This window comes from Ambystoma mexicanum, chromosome 8 (genome assembly GCF_040938575.1).
Source record: "Ambystoma mexicanum isolate Mex_15411 chromosome 8, UKY_AmexF1_1, whole genome shotgun sequence".
Classification (NCBI taxonomy): Eukaryota; Metazoa; Chordata; class Amphibia; order Caudata; family Ambystomatidae; genus Ambystoma; species Ambystoma mexicanum.
In genome coordinates this window covers 1,015,371,042-1,015,385,846 of record NC_090929.1, presented here as the reverse complement: position 1 = coordinate 1,015,385,846, position 14,805 = coordinate 1,015,371,042, and the positions used below count along the sequence as shown (strand labels likewise).

General features: G+C 45.0%; 1 protein-coding gene across 1 annotated transcript in view; it reads left to right on the top strand.

The window, feature by feature from the left end:
• The window catches only part of USP48 (ubiquitin specific peptidase 48), a 1,688,863-nt gene that overhangs the window by 963,495 nt on the left and 710,563 nt on the right, over positions 1-14,805 (top strand). The window contains exon 16 of the mRNA XM_069610955.1: positions 10,177-10,301. Within this exon, the coding sequence (XP_069467056.1) occupies positions 10,177-10,301 (125 nt within the window). The remainder of the gene's footprint in view (positions 1-10,176; positions 10,302-14,805) is intronic.

Genomic DNA, 14,805 nt, shown 5'->3' with positions numbered 1-14,805 from the left:
GAAAATGTACATAGGGTGGTAAGCAGCTATTTAAGTGTGATTGTTGGGTGATTAGTAATTAAGGGGATACAGAACAAGATGTGTGAAACAATAAACTTGTCATGCATTTCATTTCACTTTGTGTCTGTATGAGATTTTTTGTACGTTCTCATTAATTGCTATGCTGGAGCTTGTAGGCTTCCATTCAGGATGGGAAAATAAAGCTGCATTCATAGGGGATAATTTTCCAGGTCAAGCGTAGTGGAAGAAGTGGCGCTAAATGCATTTAACTCCACTTTTTATGAGCTGCAGGATTTTGTATTATTTGACAGTCGACGTTGGAGAGCAGATCAGACTGAACAAGGTCCCCCTACCAAATCAGATTGGTATTCCACCAGCATGGGTTTTTATGGTGGTTGAAAACCAATGGATTCCTATGGGATCAGCCTGACGTTTACAACTCGTAAAAGCAGCCATAGTCCAAAGGAATACATTGTGGATGGCTCCCACAATCGTTAATTGTGGAAGTAATTTACACTTTTCCATACACGTAGTGGTAAAGTAAAGGGCAAAGGCAATTTTTGCCTGTGTTTTCCTCTTTACTTTTCCAGTACTTGGTGGAAACATTTCAAATTAATGAATGGCCCCTTTTGAAAAAAAAGTGCAAACAGAGAATTCCGCTCTGTGCAATTTAGGATTCAAAACAAAATCCCCCCTTAATCTTTTCATCAACATGTTTCTACAATGATGAATACATTGTCAGGTTGGTTTATCATGTGTAATCTGCATAACATTTAGTATTATTTTAGGTATTCAAATCCAAACTTCGACACATATTTGTACCAACTTGAGCTTGGAAGATGTGTGGACAAGTATCTAAATTTCAGGCTAGGCTCTACTTATGGCTTTACCACTTGACCAAAGTGTGTGATTCTTGGCATATTTTCTAATTTCACTATGCCTTACCTGTTATAATTAGGTGCCCCTAGAAGTGACAGTTCGCATTATAAGCTATTCCAAAAAGCCTCACTCATGTTTTAATAGATGGGCAGCCCAGAGATTAGGACACACACATACATCTAACTTTGAAAATATCCGGGACACATTTATTGAACAAAATTGTGTCATTCAATAGCAAATCAAAGTAAACACATCAAACAAAGAGTCATCATGGATAATTGCATATTATAACCAGTATGTAAACAGTATGTACCAGACAATGATGTACAGGGGCACGCCTCACCAGGAGTGATACCAGGAGGCCGCAAACCCCTCAACAAGCACCATATGCCTCCTGATGCAGCCCTTACAGCCCTAGCACTCTCTTGCACTCTCAACAAAAAATAACATTTTGTGTTTAAAATGCCTTTTTGGACATGAACCATTGATGGGAGACATTCAGAATGGGACTACTGTAGGGGTTCAGTTGTAAAGGGGGGGTTGTGGAATGGGTGAGTGAAGTGAGGATTGTATACATGTGTATGTTATTTGAGGATATGTTGTGCTCGAAATATTGTTAAGATCAACAAGGCTACCAATATTGATTGGACATGGTATGTTCTGATCTTGAAATTAAAATAAGTTTGAAAAAAATGTAATTTTGTAGGAAACGATCTCCTATAGCTTGCTTCAGTATTCTGGGCGGCTCCATCTTTCACAATAAGATGAAGGGAGCACAAGCATCTCCTCCGGGGCCTGCTGGGAGTAGCCACAGTGCTCAGGAAGGTATTGTTGGCTGGACACCATCTGAGATGGTACAAAGACTGGGGGCCTCACTGCTCAGTCCTCTCAGAGGAGGAAGAGGAAGCATCACCCTCAAATCTCCCAAGCCAGGCAAGGAAAGGCAAGCTGGGTGCTGGTGTGAATAGGTGGGAGGGGAGGTAAATGGGGACGTGGTTAGGGTGGTTAGGGCAGCAGAAGGAAGGCGACTGGACGGTGAAAGGTGAAGGAGGAACAAATATAACAGAAAGGGGAGAGCAGACAAGAAGGGAAGATGGGTAGATTGATGTTGCAACACTATTTCCCTTGCTTCTCTTTTGCTATGTACTGTTTTTTTTTATAGAGGGGTGCAAATGTATTTTTGCAGATTCGGGAAGAAATATTTTGCTGGATCGCGGATCTGGGAAATATGGATCAACACCAGTACTTTGTTTAGGGTACTCCTAGACCCACACCCAATGGAATGTGGGCCCCCCTGATCACAACCCGGGCCCACCCATATGAAAATTGCTGGAGCCGGGCCTGGCGAACAATAGTCAGTGTGTGTTGCAGCAGATGTCAACGGTACACAAGGCCCTCCTCTGCTGATAACCAAGCCGAGGGGAGACGTTGGACATTGTGGTACCGGCCTTGACTCCAGAGAAAAGCAAAGGCAAGCGGTTCATGTGTGCTGTAAAGCGCTTTGGATTAAGGCTCTATATAAATAACACATCATTATCATTATCGCAGCCGGTGAGTCGAGGGCAGAACCGATAAGAAACCGAACTGTGTTTGAACAAAAGTAGCGAAACCAGCCAATTGAAGAAAAGTACAAAGAACGGTTATTTCCATACAAGTGGGGAAAGCCGGCTACAGGGTTGTCGGGCACAGTGCAGGTGCTTGCTTGAGAAACTCTGTGCGAATACCCTATGGTTGAAACTACCGTTAGCAGAAGGCCTTGGGAACAGCGCAAGAGACTTGGGTCAAAGTGTTCATACAGGGGTCTAGCAAAATCCTCCATACAGTCGAAAGTCTTTGACCGGTAAGTGAAGGTGAAGTTAAGGGAAGTGAATCCTGCATTTTTGTGAATTGCAAAAGTTGGCAAGAGTACTCCCAACGAAGGGATGCCGATGAACAGGAGGCAATTCTTAAGTCCCAATATACAGTGTGTTGACAAGATGAACCCGGCAGAGGTATGTCCACAGTGAACTGTTTAAAAAGACATTAAGACTCGTGAACATAAGAAAAGCCATAGTGAACCCGACGGAGGGAGGCTGATGATCATGGGGGATCTGCGCTTGGAAGAGGAGGATCCAGGGGTGAAAGGCCATCACCCAACATTCAAGCAGAAAGGAACCTTTGTTTATTATTTTTGAATACAACAGATTCTCTGAGGCAAGAGACTTTTTGTAGAAAAGAGACTTAACAACCGAAGGTCCTGATACCTGAGAGCGGAACTGTTTGCTCGTGCTGGGCAAGCTCGAGCGTGTGCTGTGCTCTGGAGTCCTGCCTTGTCCCGTGCTCAAAACGTGGGGAAGGGAGACCACGACTACCGCATCCTGACTTATCATTTATGAGCACTTGTTTCTTTCTTGTGAATCCTACCCCACACTCTTTTTGGTATTTAGTTGTAAGGATTGGCAGTAGTTTCTTTTTTTTAAATATAGGCCTTTTTTATTTGACAAGACATCTAGGACTGCCATCATTTTTATTTGATGGTCGTAGCTTGCTCCCATTTTAACTTTAGGTTTAGATTAGGTGTTTTTACAACCTGGATATTCAGTTTAATAAACACCCTTGAACTGTGATCACGAGTCTGTCTTTACTGTTGACACCATGAGTTCCTTACAGAATCATGATGGTAGACCAGACGTGGTCCGCACAGTCAAGAGTCCCACTCTTGACAAATGAAAGCACTTGGAAACATAGAATGATTAAGACCCAATCAGTCCTCAGTAGGTAAATAAAATAACTTGCGAATGCAGACCCTTAGTTCTGACCCGAACCTATATAACCCAATAAAGCAGGGTATCAGGTTTGTGATTGTTTGGAGAAGTAGTCAGGTTGACTTTGTGAATAGCTGGAGGTAGTGAGCGGTTGTAAGTGAAAAAAGTAATTGAGTCTATTTATAAAGGAGCAGAGGAGGGGGTGCTGAAAGAAGGAAAAGAGGAGGAGGAGGTGGTGAAAGGAGGAGCAGGGGAGGGGGTGGAAGAAATAACTTTGGAGGAGAACAAGAGTGAAGGAGTATATGGTGAGCAAACGGAAGGAGCTGAAGTGGAATGGTTGAGAAAAGGAGTTGTGGAGGATGTGGAGTCAAGCGGACGTGAAAGGAAGTAGATGCTGAAGAAAAGACCTGACGAGAGGCATGGAGTAAAAAGAGGAATTAGAGAAAAGGTTTGAGGGGGGGAAGGAGGAGTTAAGGAAGAGAGACTGAAAAGAGGAGCAGGGGGACTAAGTAAAGTTGGAGGAAGACCAAATGAGTGTATGCTAGGAAATATTTCACTTTCTGCAACTTTCTCTCCATAATTTGCTGTCAAACCTGATTTGTTTTGCTCTGTTTTTTATCCTGTCCTGACTTTTTGAAAGGAAGTAAAACGTCCAGTTTCATGGGGAAACCGATTAGTCATTCAGACTATCAGTACTGGGAAACTGTTTGCCTTTTTAATTCTTGTACTTTTTAAAATTGCACACAGCCTCTTACAGTGCAGTGCAAAGTGGATACATTTGTATCACCCTAGCTTTTGAGGCATGGGGCTGCATTTATATTTTTACTTTTTTTGTATTCTTTTTGGTGTGCACTTTCGAGTGTATTGCCTTTGGCAACTAAATGTGACTAGTGCCCTAAAATTGCTGTCACAAGATTTTCGCTTGTTCTTTGGCAATACTGTGGTTTGGCCTTCTTCCTGCATTCTACGGTCAGGAAAGTCCTTATATGGTAATGCACTTGCCTGGGAAAGCTGCTACTTTCGCAGGTTAGTGATGCCTTTGTGTGCGGCCCACAAGGGAGTGTGACTGTCTAGTCCCACTCCACATCCTTGGTGCCAGAAAGTCTAGGTTTTGGGGCAAATATGGAACCAGTAGTTGTCCCTGATTGGACAACTACTGGCTGTTTTAATGGTGTAGATCCTTATCGTGGTGGGCTTGGACTTGCGCCCAGCTCAAAGTTTGCATAAGAGTACCTATGCAGCCATTTCTTCATATCTACGTTGGGGTCAATAATCCCTAGAAGAGCAGCCTTCTGAAGATAACGCCTGAAGTTGCCCAGCATCCATTCCAGTAGCCAGCCCGGTGAAGCCCTGCTCATCTGCCTGATCGCCAAAGACTCTGAGCAGTGCTTCAGCCCTTGGACTAGTGTGAGCAACTTGTCTCAACCCCTTATCGAGGATCCTCTTCTGTGCCTTCCGAAGTGTCCCTGGACTGCATGGTGAACTGACGAGCTCTCCCGTTGGCTACCTCGCCAGAAGCAATGCCGTTCCAGGTTTGAGTCCGGAACTTCGGTGGTCTGCAGTGTGTGCCACTAGTAGCCTTCTCCCTGGATTTCTGCTTACCATCTTCACAGGAACCTGTCCTGGAGCAGCTGTGCTGACCATAAAAGAACTCCTGTCATCGCCTGTGTGCAAAGACCGTCACTGGAATTTACCTTCCTCCAACCTGAGAAGTGTTCTGCAGATTGGTGGATTCTGCATTTCTTATCCGAAAAGGGTTGCCTATTACTTTTCCATTCAATTAGAATAATTCTTGAACCTGCAACTCCTGGGCACCTCTCAATGGAATAAACGGCAGACTGCCGAGCCCCCAGTGATCCCCAGATTTGATCTATGAAGTCAGCTGGAAAAACTGGAGTCTGGGGGGGGGGGGTAAACGCAGTGTGCCTGCTCCGCACCTCCATCTGTCCTCCAGGATAACATTGGGAAGAAGTCCCTTTGTCTCTTTCTTCCATACCGCTCACATTTTGGGTTTCGAACCTTGGATGAGTATCTGTCCCCTGGCTTAGCCTTGGATCTGGAAGAAAGGAAAATACACATGCTTCTCTCTGGTAAAATTATTGTAGAACTTTTGAACTATCACCAACACAAGCCTATTGAAACCTACCTATTGTAACAAACCTGAGGGCATTCTCCCAAGCAAACCTCGATAACCCCTTATTCAGGAGGCCAGGGAAGGGCTGGTCCTCGCAGATCCAAACCCTTTGGGTGGACGAGCAAGGGGACATCACCTGGGTAGGGAAGTCTGGGGTTTATGTTCGGGGGAATGCCCCAGATGAATCGCAGTACTATACCGTAGAGGAAGACGAAATATTGGAGACAGTTATGGGCTATTCCAAATCAGCCTCCCTTCCACCCAAAATATCTTCCTTATCAAAATCTACCAACCCCTACTCATCTGGTAAATCCCCTAGGAGCCCAAACCCTGTTGCACTCGGACACCACATTTTCCAGAATCCCTGTTTTCCTGTTTCCCACACGGACACTCCCAAATATTCTTCTCCACGTCCCTCTGCTTATTCTTTCACAAACTCCCAGTCTACTTTAACAAAACACTAACGTTCCCACAATCCTCCTTGTTCATTTCACGTTAATAGTCCCAATCATTCCTGTTTGTTTTACAAACCCCCTGGTACGAGAGCTGTACCGGCCGTTATGGGCCCTGAAGACTGAGTCAATGACGAGGGTAATGTACATGCCAAGCTGCAGGTCTCTAAAACCATTAGAACACACTCAGTGTTTAATTAAAGTACAATAAATGAGACATGTTTAATTGAACTACAAAAAATTGCAAAATGGTAAATAAGTGTCGTGCAGGTAGAGCCTAAGTGTTGTAAATGGGGTGTTGTGTATATGTCCTATTGTAGCCTTGTGATATTCAGGGCTTTGCCAACTTGGCTCTGTATTGATTGGAGAAACACCATTCTTTTTCGTGGAAGCTGAGCTTCATTTGTGCAAGCCTTTCCAGGCTGTTGCTAATGTTGCTTTCATATCACAATTGCAGTTCACTCTACAGACCAAACCATCTCTAGGCGTTATGAACCTATGCGTTCTGTATTTGTACCTGTTACCCGGATTACCGAAACCTACACTGCCCCAACAACCTGCTTTCATGTACTGCACGGAATGTCGTCTCCTTGCTAGGTAATTAGCAGATGTTTTTATTACCCATCTCATCTGCATTCATTTTACTTCCAGAGTCCCGTTCTAGGATGCCTACCTGTGAGCATCAGGTTCCATGCAGATGTCTGAGAGGAACGCATTGGCCTTCTGAGCTGTCTTCCTGGGGGAAGGCTGAATAACCTCGCATGGCTCAGTTTGCGACATGCATTGTATGGATTCTGTTCTCAGTGACATGCGCACGATTGCATTGTAATGCGGGTGACTAACAACACTCTGCAAATGCTACTGTAAAAATCAGAAATGCATATCGGCGCTTTCCTTGCGACCTGCAAGCGGAAAGCGTTTCCTTCAGCTTCCTTTCTGTGGGCAGGGCTACGTGGCAGACTTTGGTCTTGCAACATTTAATTTGGGACTGAAAGTTAACTCTTAGGCTTCCCCGCCCGCCGACAGCTTCGCACCATCAGGTGAGTAAATGCAACCCGAACTGTGGGCTGTAATCATTCTGCAGGCTTACCAATTCGTATAGCCTGCAGATTGACCAATCAGGATTACGAAACACTTTCGCACACCACAAGAGACAACAGACTTATATTAGGACCCTTCACATGGCATGTCCGAACACAAGAGTCAGGCAAAGTCAGGCAGTTGTCTTGAATCACTCGCACCTGATGGCCCTTTCCCTTCCTCATAGGGATAAAAGGTGTAGAACGAGAGCACACTACAAGCAAGGCGGTCAGCAAGACAAGACAGCTATCCCAGGGCGGTAGTTCAAGAGGAGGAGAAAGGCAGCGAGAACCGAGAGGGTGATGAGGATAGAAGCGACCTTGCCCCTTCCGACCCAGACCCACGAGTCGGAGGACTTGTGCCACCACTGATGAGCACAAAAATAGAAAGCGCTTGCTACCTTGCTACCGTGGTACCGTCCTTGACTCCAGATACAAGGAACGCCAAGTGGTTCATCACAGTCGGTGAGTCAAGGGGAGAACCCATAAGAAACCGAACTGTGTTGAATTAAAGTTATAAGTTAAGGAAAGTTCAAAGAACTGTGAAGGGCGCAGGGGAAAACTGGCTGAAAGGGTCCGACACCACATGGATGTTCGGCGAGAGACTCTAACTGGCTCCCCATTTTTGTTGAAACTACTAATACCAGAAGGCTGTGCGAGAGCCGTGAGAAGAGTGTCGAAGTGGTCATAAAGAGGTCTAGCAAAATCTGCTGTACAGTTGAAAGCCTTTGACCGGCAAGCAATGAAAAGCTAAGGGAAGCAAATCCCGCCAGACGAGAGAAACGATTGGCAAGAGTGAACCCGACGGAGGGACGCCGATAAAAAGGGGCAAAGCCTGATGCCTCAATGAACATTTGTGCTAACAAGAGTGAACCCGAGAAAGGGAGCTTTCCTAAAAACTTTTTTATTCAAAAGACATTGAGCTGTGAATGTAACAGAGAACATTGTTTAAAAAGTACCTTACAATACAAGCCATAGTGAACCTGGCGGAGGGAGGCTTACTTTCACAGGGGTCTGAGCCCGGAAGAGGGGGACCCAGCGGTATAGCCAGTATCACCTAAAGAGGGAAGCAAACAATCGAGAGGGGTCGCAAGTGAAATCAAGAAGGAACTTTTATTTTTGTTATTTTTAACCCAACAGACCCTCAGAATCAAGATACATAACCACTGAAAGTCCTGATATTGCTAGAAATTCTTTGTGGATCTGAGCCCGGAAGAGGGGGATCCAGGGGTGAAAAGGGCCTCAGTCAATGTACAAGCAGGAAAGAACTTTTGTTTATTATTTTGAATGCAGCAGGTCCTTGGAGGCCAGAGACTTTTGATGGAAAAGAGCTTAACCACCGAAGGTCCCAATATCTGAGAAACTGAACTGTAGACTTGTGCTGGGAAAAGCTCATCTGTGTGCTCCGCTCCAAAGTCCCACCTTGTCCCGTGCTAAAAATGTGGGGAAGAGAGACTCCCAGACATCCTAACTTATCGTTTTGTGAACACTTCTTGTGAATCATATCCCACACTTTTGTATTTGGATGTAAGCATTGGCAATAGGTTTTTCTTAGTATAGGCCCTTTTATTTTGGCAAGACGTCACTAGGACTGCCTTATTATTATTTGATGGTCATAGGTTGCACCCATCTTAGATGTAGGTTTAGATTGGGTGTTTTTCCAACCAATTTATACAGTTTAATGAACACCCTTGAACTGTGATCACTTGTGTCTGTCTTTACTGTTGACACCATGAGTTCCTTACACTACAGATCCTTCATTCTGTTGAGAAACATTGTGGCTCCTGTAACTTTGGGGCACAAGGCCCCATTCATCTTACAGTTTGGACTTCTTCAAATAGGTTATTGTCTTGTGGTCAGGTTCTGTCATTTACTGCATCTAAAATACGTACCTGCTTTGCTGATTAAGTTATTTGATGTATATTTGAACCTGTGGTGACTGTATATATTTGTATCGTAGAGTAATGTGCGATAATACCAGTTAGAATTTTCCAGTGTGTTCAGAAGGTCTATAATAAATAACTATTTTTAGACTCGGCTGTCCCAATCAATTTATTGTGTGCTATTCTGAGGGTCCTTGATCTCTCCACCCTGACCTCCCCTCCTCCCCGGGGAACTCCTGTACTGTTCATCCAGATGCCTTGATTGGGTTTTGGCAAAGCTCAGAGTTCCCTGTTCCCTATAACTAGGCTGGCCTCCTAAAATCTGTCCACCAGGCCAGATTCTAGGACTCCATCTTAACAGTACCAGCAAGGAGAGCAGAGGGTGCACACATAGCCCAGGTCTACAGTGATGGGAGGAGCACTAGGCAAGATGTCAAGAAAGTCTGGCAGGAACGACCTAGAAAATGGTTTATAGGCGAAGGGTCAGAGAAATGTCCCTTCGGTACGAGCAGACGTTATGCCAACGAGGCTGAAAGCAAGAGTGGGTGGGGCACCAATCGGATTAGGACCTCGGGGAAAGGATGGGCTCCTGTGCCCAGTGAACTACTTCCAGCACCACCTCCTCAACCTGCCTTGCATCCCAAGGAAGACCGCACAATCCATGAACGACACGTTGCTGCTTTTTTTCCTGATGAGCACTCATTTCATCAGCGTCCCTGCACCAGCAGTGACTCTGGAGAGAAACTGTGAATGCAAGCTTTGCCACCTAGGAAGACTTATCCATGTTCTTGAAGTGGATTGGTGCTTATGGCTGTGCCACTGTTAAAGCAATATATTCAGTCTTGCCATGCAATGTTCTCTGTTCCACCTACTTTAACTGTGAACACTTGTATCCGTAATGTACTGAGAATTTCTACAAATGTTGGGCGTTTGTTACATAATTCATGACTGATTGAAGAGTTGGTGTTATTTATAAAAATGAGTCCATGGTTTTCTTCTTGTTAGGTGGGTTGTGCATATCAGAAGTCGAAAGACGGATTATTTCTGAAGAAGCCTGGAAAAAACTGAAGCAGTACTTTCCAAAAGCACCTGAATTTAAATTTCACCAAGGCCCGTGCCAGCATTGCCAAGTATGTACTACATATCGTCTTAGTTTTCAGTTACCTGTATAATGAATTCCTTAGCACATCAGTACAAAATTTCACAAAACATTGTATTGCACACCAGCTATATAATGCATATGCAGAGACAAGCGGCCTCATTATAAGCATGGCAGTCCCGGAACTACGGTACCGGTAAGCATGTCGGTACCGTAATTCCCGGACCGCCATACTTAGAGATGTGCTCGCGGGCGCCTGTCAGCCTGCCAGGTCTGACCTGGCGAGCAGAGCGGCCACCGTGAGCACAGCAAGTCGGATGCACCGGCACCGTTGTAAACGGTGCCGGTGCATCCGACGTCCCCATTCCCATTTGAGCCCTATGGGCCTCAAATGGGAATGGGGACTGACAGTCACCGCACCCACCAATGGAGGAATTACCAGGTCCAGCAAAGTCGGAATACCTCGGTAATGACAAAAAAATCGGGCACCCGGAAATGAGGACGTTTGGCGGCAGCCTGCCGGTTTTACCGGCAAGGCTACCGCCAAACTCCTAATGAGGCCCATGGTTTCCTCTTCCATAGTTATTTCTACCAGTGCATTCACCACAACATGAGGGGTACTTTCGAGTATCATTCGGAATAGCAGATCTCCCAATAACTGGCATGGGTTCCTGGAACGTCTTGTGGTATAATTTGAAATTCTGATCTACTCAACCGAAATGAGCAGTAGCTATTTTTCTTGTACATCTTTTGGAGTAATTGGAAAGCTCCCATTCGTCTCTGTTGCCTCCCCTTTTCTTCAATGTTCATGGAATTTCACCTCTGGGAAGGAGACTCGACCTGGACAGACTCTGGATACTTACGGTGTGAAAGCACTCTTTAAATTCTATTTTTTTTCAAGTCACTCTGACTTCATGAAGACATTATTTACGTTACGATTTTCAGAAATGGAAATAATTTATTTTTGAAGTCCTTCTGACTTCAAAAAGATCCACGCTCGCACAGGACAAGGAAGGCTCTAGCTGCCCTGCTTTGCGCATGACACCTTGCAGTACGTGGAGTATGGGAGCCAGAGAGACCTGACTGCAGAGGAGTTCTCCGTGTAAAGATACGTTCTTTTTTTTGTTGGTAAAAGTGCGTGCATGCATGAAAAGGGTGTGTGTGTATTATGTAATGTGAGTGAGTGTATGGGTGGCTGGGTGTGGGAGTGAATAGTGGATGGGTGCACGTGTAAATGAGCATGTGAATGTTGTGTGCTTGTGTTCAATGCACAGTAAGATTACTTACCGGTAATCTTCAATACTCCTAGTCCTACTCTTCCTCGTGCCTTACTTGCCTATGAAGCATCTTGGTTCATACGTAAGGACTGGGACGAGGAAGAGAGATGTGGAGGTAATGCTGGCCCAAGGAGCTGATTTTGGGGGTTGGAGTGGGGACGTGTTGGGAGGATGGGGCAGGAGGGGGCGCACTAGCACGTAATGGGCATCCAGACGTGCACCTAGGCCAAAATTTCATGTGGGTGGGGCAGGGCTTTAAGTGGGGTAAGAAATCGAGGGGGGGCCCTCATTTGGGGGCGTGGCTTGTGGGAGGACGTGGCCTAAAAAGTACGCAAATCGTAGGGTATACACACAAATATATATAAATGTTATATATTTGTGTGCATACCTTACTATAGTTTGTGTACTATGCAAGCCATCTTTTCTAAACATAGAAACATATTTCTACGTTTATAAAAGATGGCTTGCAAAGTACACAAACCATAGTAAGGTACGCACACAAATATATAACATTTATATATATTTGTGTGCATGCCCTACGGTTTGCCCAGTTTTCAGGCCATCTTTTTAAACATTTCAGGTTTATAAAAGATGGCTTTGAAAGTACACAATTCAAGCCATCTTTTATAAACCTCGAAATATGTCGAGGAATCCCCAGGTTCGCCGAGGGTTAAAGACACCTCGGCGACACAAAGGGACAGTAACTGCCTCTGGTGACCTCTCGTGCGAGGAGTCCCCAGATGCAGTTACTATGACTGACGGAAGTGGCAGCCAGTCACAGCGTCGCTGTGGCTGGCTGCCACTTCTGTCAGCTCGCCTGACTTCATGGCAGCCACATCTCCCGTTGCGGCTGCGCCCGTGACTGGATAATGCATCCTGCCAATGTTGTGGTAGGACAGGGGCCCTGGCTCAGTTCCACTTTTTGGAGACTGGCGGGGCCTGGCCCCGGCCCACTTTAAGCACTGGGGTGGGGGGTGGGGGTGTAACCCTTAAAATGTTGGGTGAGGGGCAATCTTCAGAGACTTTGGGGGGGGGTGGAACATACTTGTGAGGTGGCATCTAGCTTCTTTACACATTCTAATGTTATTCTAGTGTGGTGTCAATGTTACAAGCAGTTAACTCTCTCCTTTATGTCTGAAAGCATCCATTTAAGAGATGCTGTGAGAAAGTTTGATTTTACACAGCTGATTGCGGATTTGACTCTTATACTAAGGTGATTTTTATGGGAGGCTTTAACATCAAGCCTAATTATTCCGCAGACTCCTACGCTAATAAGTTAGTTGACATTGTGTATCTGTCTTTTGATCTTTACAATAATCTACCCACTCATGAGCAGGGAAACCCTTTGACTATGACATTTATGCCCTTTCCAGTTACTTGGATGGGCAATTGTGTCCTTCCTTTTATTGTGTCCTGTCCTCTGGCTCCTCCTTGTCATCTAAAAGTGGTCTCCCAGTGTCGATAGAATAGGGTTTGCACTAATTCTTTGGCAGACTGTCTCTTGGCTAACATCGTTCGGCTTACAACGATGGAGTACTGTGATCCAGCCTTAAAGCTATGACAAATGCGGCAGAGCTATTTGCACCTGTGGTGACTAGTAACATTCGTGCAAAACCATCTGCTCCCTGGTTCTCTCAGGAGCTGAGAGCACTTAAGCAAGCATGCAGTCGCCTGGAACGTAAGTGGCAGATTAAGTATGATCTCCCTTCCAAACAATTGTACAAACATTCTTTATCACTTTATTACAAGGACATTAAGTTGGCAAATTCTCAATTATTTCAGTTTGAGCCAGTGATTGATGATATAGTTTTGGCTGCTTGTGAAAATATTAAATATGCCATCCCTGCAGACGCTATTCCTCATTGGGTTGTTCAGGCGAATTTGCCATTAGCGATCCATGTGTTTACTGCAGCCCTTCATCATTCTTTCTCAACAGGAAAAAGGACTTTAGACCTTAGGCATGCTACAATTCCCCCTCTTCTGAAGAAGTCGCATCTGGATGCAACTTTTGACGCTAATTATCACCCAATTTCTTTGCTACCATTTTTTATGAAACTTATGGAAGCAATTGTTGCACACAGTTTGCTCGCTTCCTTGAATCTCAACACTGTCTGCACCCGCATAAATCTGGTTTCAGACCTTGAATTGTTACAGAATCAGTTAGGATTGTGGTTCTTGACGATTGTGCCATGACGCAGGACTGTGGGTAGGCCGAGGTCCTGACACTTCTCTTCCTCTCTGCAGCGTTTTCGATACAATTGATCATGGCATTCTTCTTCATTGTCTGAAGAAAGTGGATTTCTCTGGCCTATCACTTGAGTGTTTTTTTATTCTTTCCTACTGAACGCACTCAATGAGTGTCCCTTGCTCCATTTAAATCATCTCCACTACCTCTATCTTGCAGGGTTCCCCAGGGCTCTAAACTGTCCACCGCTTCTGTTTAAGATCTATCTCCAGCCTTTGGCAGAGCTCATTTCTGAACATTGGGTTCAGTTTTATGCTTACGCTGATGATACTCAGCTGCTCTTCCATCTAAATTCGCCCTTGTTAGACCTCCCCCTTTAAACTATATGGGTGTCTATCTGCAATTGATAAGTGGATGGCCAAATATTGTCTGAAACTTGATAATGAAAAAACAGAGATCCTGTTGCTTGACTCTAATCTTTCCACCTCCTTCAGGACCCTGTACTTTTGACCTGCTTCTCTGGGACCATGTGCCAACCCCATTGATTCAGTAAAGAGCCTGGGTATTAAATTGTTGTAATCAGGCTCCAGGGAGGCGCAAGTTGCTGCAGTGTGGAATTCTGAAGCTGAAAATCTTAAGGAAAACGTTACCTTTCTTCCCAGGGAATTACGCTGGAGGCTAGTGACGGCATTGATAATGGGCTCGCTGTATTAATGTAATGGTATTTACTTGGGCCACCCTGATTATCTGACCTATCGGCTTCAACTCTTGCAAAATGTAGCTGCATGCTTGGCACCGTGAGCTACTAGAATGTCTCATTCCTCTAATCATCTGCGACATCTTCATTGGCTGCCGGTGAAAAGGCATATAATGTTTAAGATTCTTAACATTCTGCACCGCGAAATCCATGATATTGAAGCAGAATACCTGCAAACAAAGCTGAATAGATACTTTCCTGTCGGACAGTTATGCGTTGTTTTTCTTCATTTGTTGTTGATCCCTAGATATCGTAGGGCTATGGCCGGGGGAAGGTCTTTCTCTGTCCTTGCCCCCTTTTTATGGAACTCACTCCC